We start from the raw sequence: 6,000 nt of genomic DNA, 5'->3' as shown, positions 1-6,000 counted from the left end.
AATAAATAAATCTTTAAAAAGGAAAAAGAAAAAGAAACCTGCTTTCAAGGACAGCACCGCACTCGGGAGGCAGAGGCAGGTGGATTTCTGAGTTCGAGGCCAGCCTGGTTTACAAAATGAGTTCCAGAACAGCCAGGGCTACACAGAGAAACCCTGTCTCGAAAAACAAAACAAAACAAAACAAGGACAGCAGCAGACACAGTCGAGGCTGGCAACCCCTCAGAGAAGCGATGGTGATGTCAGGGTTTCTAGGGATGAGAACCCCTCACTGGCTGTGCACAGAGCGACCTCACCAAACCCCTGCTGAATGAATAATGGAGCTGGACGGGCAGTGGAGAAGAGGCAGGCTAGCTATCAGAGCAGCCAAGCCCAGTGCCTTCTGCATTAAGCAGGGGTGCACCAAGGGCATCTAAAGCATAATGACGCGGGAGTGCATTGTCTATGAACAAGTATGGCTTTAGAGAAGGTCCAAATTGCATAGCTTTTGCATTTTCCTTTCTTCTCAGAATTCACTGGCCTGGGGATAAAAGGTACCTGAGTCTTTCAAAGCTCCACTCTAAAAATGCCACAAAAGATGAAGGCTGAGGAGAGGCGGGGTGAACATCTTCAACAACAGAAGTGACCACATGGCAACCTGGCTCTGTCCTTGATACTCCAGAGACAGGGGAGGGGCTGAGAGCAAGTTCCTCTCTGCAGAATGGGGTGCATTCTCAATGCACGCTGTCACTGGTAGGTGACCCTCCCCAGGCCGTTACTGTAGCACTCAGAAAGCCCAGCAGGCCCTGTGCTAGGCAGGTGGCCTTAGGAGATGCCACAGTCACAGCCTTGCCACCCTGCTCACCTCAGCAGTGGCTGGCCTGCCCTGAGGATGGCATTTCCATTGTTTCCCCCTGGAAACTCTCTGTCGGTCACACAGGGGACGGCTCCTCCCTAAACACTCAGCAACCAGGGCCCTGAAAGATGAGCAGCCACACCTAGACTGGGCAACTTAAAACCAGGACCCTAATAACTAGACAAGGGAACTGAGGCCCAAGACCACACGCAAAATCATGATGTCACTAGTTCTAGAAACAAGAGTTTCTTCAGTCCAGTACCTTCTACCCCAGCTCTCTGTCAGGCATTGTATATTTTTGGAAATGCAAATATTAACGACATCTGTGTTTCTTTGTTTCTGAAGTGATGGAGAAAGCCATCATGCAGAAAACGGTAGCCTGGCCAGGTGACTGCAGATGGGAACACCTCTCTTGCTGGCTCTCTGAGGTCAAACCATTCAGATTCCCTTCAAGGAGACAAGAGGCAGCCCAGACAGCTGTAGGGACAGTGTGAGTGTTACGGTGGAGAACCAGACACTTGCAGTTCTGGGCAGCCCTGCTAGTGGCCACGAGGCTGGCTCACCTGGCATACTCAAAACTGCAGCTAGAAGTTAGAGGGAGGACAGCTGTGTGTGGAACAGGAAAGGGAGTAAGGTTTCCATTTCTAGAAACCACACTATTCTCGGTACCATCCCCACACCCTTAAGGATTCAGCAGAGTGCATGCTGGGACTCCCATTCTTTGGGTGGGAAACTGAGGATTTATTGTCATCCAAGGTCACCCAGCCTGCAGTATCTGAGGTAGGAGTCAAAGCCACTACTTTGGTCTGAGTGTAGCTCAGAAGCAGAACACCGGCCAGACAAGCGCAGAGCCTGTGGTCCATCCCAGAACAACCCCTAACAGCAATATATAATTAAACCAATATCAGTAATAAATAATATCAATTAAAAAAAACCAAAGCCACCCATTTCACCATGTTTCTCTAAAACTGTGAGCTGGGCCAACATAAGTTACCCAGAGAGCGTGGTTAGGGCTGAAACAGACTGGTCCTAAGCCGAGGGTGGACCAGGGTCTGCCAGCAGCATGGCCCTGTCCCTCGAGACCAGAGGCACTTTGCAGTTGAACTATGTCAGGTCTGCAGACCTGAAGCAGGAAAGAGGACTGACCCTAAGAGAGTCAGAGACCTTGTTCCTTCCTCACAATGCCTGGGGCAGAAAGGAGAGGTGTCTGGGAGGACCTCCGTGTGCTAGAAACTGCCCGCTGACCTTCCTCCCAACCGGGGACCAGCTGAGTTTTGATTCTTCTTTTTCAACCTGGCCTCTGTGACAACTTCCCACACAGCCCATCTCAGATGAAAACGTGAGGACACCCAGAGGTTGAAGAGCCTCAGAACCCCGTTCAGCTGGTTCCAGGTAGGGCTGAAGCCGATGATGAAGGCTCCATCCTGGCGTGGCCCCTTGGTCATCTTCACTTACGCTACTGGCTCTTTTCAGAGATCTGGGTTTGAGTCCAGAAGCTTTGCCCAGTTAGAATGCTATGAAAAAAGTTGCCTAGTAACCTCTGTACTCGGCCCTCAAAGTATTGCCCAATCTAAGTACACAAGACTGCAAAACACTAGAGTCCAGCCTCTAAATGGGTGTCCTGTGCCACTGACGTGCTGAGGGTCCTACAGCCAGGCCTGCAGAAGACCTATAGTAAAAACCACTGCATCCCATCTAGCCACAGGAACTCCAGAACATGATCAGAAGCTGGACCCAGGGACAAGGAGGCTCCCCACAACATCTCTGTGTCAGGACAATGAGAACAAATGGACCTAAGCTTACCAGCATGCCAGCTAGCATTTACACATACACACAACCTTCTTACTCTACCCTCACAGGAGCCCAGCAAAGTTGGAATAAGCCTTTCTTGTTCCAGGTGATGAGGCTGAGACCCAGAAAGGTCACAGGACCAGCCAAAAACACACAGCAAGAAGAAGTCCTGGCCAAGACTTGACCCTTCTTTCTAACTCCTGAGTTCTGGCCTTCGTCAGTCTCTTCCTGCTGCCCAGATGTGACTCTGTCTATGTTTCTCTGACCAGAGGACGCAGGGAGTATCCAGATTCACACACACATGATCAGAAACATCTGGATATCTTGGATGACCTGGGTCAGCAATGAGCAGATCAGTCTGCAGGCCCCGGGGGTGGAGGAAGGGTGACAACTCACGCCACAAGAGGATGCCGGGGTCCACTCAGTCCTGCCTTAGTCTCGCAGTTCAAGTTACACCAACCTCCCTATATACCAGTCAAGCTGGATGAATACCCAGATGTCCAGGAAACATTTCCCAGAGTACTGAACCAACCCTAGGCAGCCAGAAATAGAGGCCTCACTTCAACCACATCACACATCTTCTCTTGCTAGAAAATGGCAGGCAGATCCCAGCCTGGTGTCTTCAGAGGAAGAATCTCCACATTCAAAACCACAGGCTCCCTGCTGGTGTTTGAGGCACTGTGTAGAGATTTCAAACACCATCTTGTGGGGGCCACTCAAGTTGGGTTGAGGATGGGTGGATTCAGCCCAGACTGAGGCAGAAGAATATGCTACTACTTGAAGTCAGGGAATGACATACCTGTACTTCCCTTGTGTGATAGGCGATGATCAAACCAAGCAGGATGATGGTGGATAAACTGATAAGGCATTTCAGGGCCAACGAAAACATGGAATCCTGCAGGAAAGAGGGAAAGAGAGTTAGGGAGCCAGGCAGGAAGCATCACATGGAAGAGGTATAATAGGAAACAGCAGGGCAGAGGGCAAACCATCCCCAGTTCCTCCTAGGAGCAGGGTAGACCAGTTAGCCTGAGCCTGGGCTGTCCCTTCTGAGCCACTGCTTTCCCAGAACGACCCCACTGTGGCACAGTGGTTTATATATGTGATACCTGGCTAGATACTAGTTACTGATGTGTTGAATACTTGCCTCCACACTCATAAGTCATATGGGTGTAATTATTTTTTGTGCCACTATTATATGGTTTGAGTGTCCATACCATGACAGCTTGTGTTTCTATCGTAACACAATCCAGAAGTTTTTGAGGTCGCTTTTGTCTCTGGCCATGAAGAGCTCCATCAGGAATAAATCAGAATGTCCTGGTAGCTGTTCTGTCCCCTGGCTCAAGCTAAGGGCAGGAGAGGGAGACAAGAACAGCAGAAGAGTCACTGGATGAGGGGCCAGCAAAGGAGCAGAAAGAGGTCCAGGGCGGGGGACGATTGTGGTGGTCTGCTGCTGCTCAGGGCTCCCTGCAACTTCAGCCCAGGTGGTTTAGAGAGCCTGTAGTCTGTGCGTAAGCTCTTTGGCTGTCTGCTGAGTCCAGAATCTGCCCCAGCTACTCAGAGCTGCGTGACCATCACAGTACCTGAAGCAGCTTGGCTCAGTGAGTACTGGCTGCCAGTACTGTTCGCCCCTTTCCATCAGAGCATCTAGTTAGGGCTTGCCACACTCCTGAGTGGGATGAGTCTGGAAGGAGAGCTACCTCCAATCGTAAAGGGACACAGAAAGAGCCCTGAGCAAAGGCAGCCGATAGATCAGGCAGCATTTCCAAGTACCACCATGTAGGCTCTCTACATGGTCTGAGAGCCGAGGAAGACCAAAGAAACAGTGCTAATCAATAATGCACAATTTCTGCACGCCCCACCTGTATAGAATGCCATGGGGGTTGGGGTGGTGGTGAATGTATTACACAGAGTTCAGAGCCAGGGCCTCAAACACCCAGGCCAGAGCACTGCTCATTGCTCTGGGCCAACTCTCCACCAGGAGACAGGAATGCTCATGAAAAGTTCCTTACACAGACCCAAATGGCAGATCAAGACAAGAGACCAAAACCCAGTCAGGTAATAAAGACTAACTCTAGTTTTCTCTGTAGAGCAGCGATGGTTATAAGCATCTATGGTGCATTGCAAAAACAACTAGAAAAGGACCGAGGTTCTTACCACATAGAACTACACATTGTTTGAGGTGATGAGGGTGCTGATCAAGGTGATATGATAATTACACAACAATACACATTTCCAAGCCACTATGAAACTCCTATAAAGGTGTACAAATACTATGTCTCAGCCAAAACAACTAAGATAACAATGGAAGATGTTTCAACAGCAAGACATGATTAATTGCCAGATGATACCATGGGAGAATTGAGAGGACTTAGGGAGGGAGGCGTCACTCACTGGCAGAGGTGAAAGGTATTTGGGACCTGCAGAGCAAGATTCTATGGACCAATATGGCAGCTACTGTTAAGGGGACAGCTTGATCCTTGAATCCAGGACTTGCAGGTGCCCATGCTGACACTCTCCCCCACCCACTATGGACTGAGAACGGGAGCTGCCCTTCCATCATTCATTTCTATGATATGGCTATTGAGACCAATTTTATGCCAGGCACAAATTAGCCCTGGAGCCATAAGGGAGAACCAGTGAAGTAACTCACACGTTCATTCACTCACACTTTGGTTTCTTGTGTGTTTGGGTTTGTATCATCTGTTGATGTGCATAGATAATAGCAGGTATGTGCGTGCACTACAGCACTCACGTGGATGCCAACGGACAACCTTTGCAAGTCAGTTCTCTCCTTCCACCTTCATGTGAGGTCCAGGAACTGAACTCAGATCATCAGGCTTCCGTGGCACCTGCTTTCACCTGCGATCCCATCTCCCCAAGACCCCATTTTGTTGTTTTCTGAGACCAGGTCTGGTTACATAAACTCACCATCTTCCTACCTCAGCATCCCAAGTTATAATTCATTTCATTTTTGCAACAATTTCAACCAGTTCTTGCCTGCTGAGTACCTGTTGGATATACTACCATATGGTCCATGCTGGGGGAACGTGCAAAGTAGGCCACGCCCACCAGGAGGGCCCCACCCACCAGAGGTTTTCAGTTTGTCTTCTTGCACTTTCTTGCGCTATATGATCTAGCTGTGGAGAAATGTGTAGATTCTGTACTACCCAAAAGTGGACAAAGGCTAGGGGTATAACTCAGTGGTAGTGTAGCTCAGAGGAGTACTAGTCACACAGGTCCCAGGTTCCGTTCCCAGCCTATTTTAGCATCTTCCATGATCTTCAGAATGCTGAGTACCTCCTTGAGCTCACCTATAGAAGGGTGTCTCTGGGGGTCCTGGCGCTTGGCTGATGCAATGTGGGCACCAAGGAAAATAG

At 49.5% G+C, this 6,000-nt stretch overlaps 1 protein-coding gene across 2 annotated transcripts in view; it reads right to left on the bottom strand.

Annotated features, from left to right (window-relative positions):
- Positions 1-6,000, bottom strand: part of Kcnn3 (potassium calcium-activated channel subfamily N member 3) — a 157,272-nt gene that overhangs the window by 109,717 nt on the left and 41,555 nt on the right. For both annotated transcript variants that reach the window (XM_021196016.1, XM_029537777.1), the window contains exon 2: positions 3,423-3,518. In XM_021196016.1, coding sequence (XP_021051675.1) covers positions 3,423-3,518 — 96 coding nt within the window. The remainder of the gene's footprint in view (positions 1-3,422; positions 3,519-6,000) is intronic.

This window comes from Mus pahari, chromosome 4 (genome assembly GCF_900095145.1).
Source record: "Mus pahari chromosome 4, PAHARI_EIJ_v1.1, whole genome shotgun sequence".
Taxonomy (NCBI): domain Eukaryota; kingdom Metazoa; phylum Chordata; class Mammalia; order Rodentia; family Muridae; genus Mus; species Mus pahari.
This window is presented reverse-complemented; position numbering and strand designations above follow the sequence as displayed.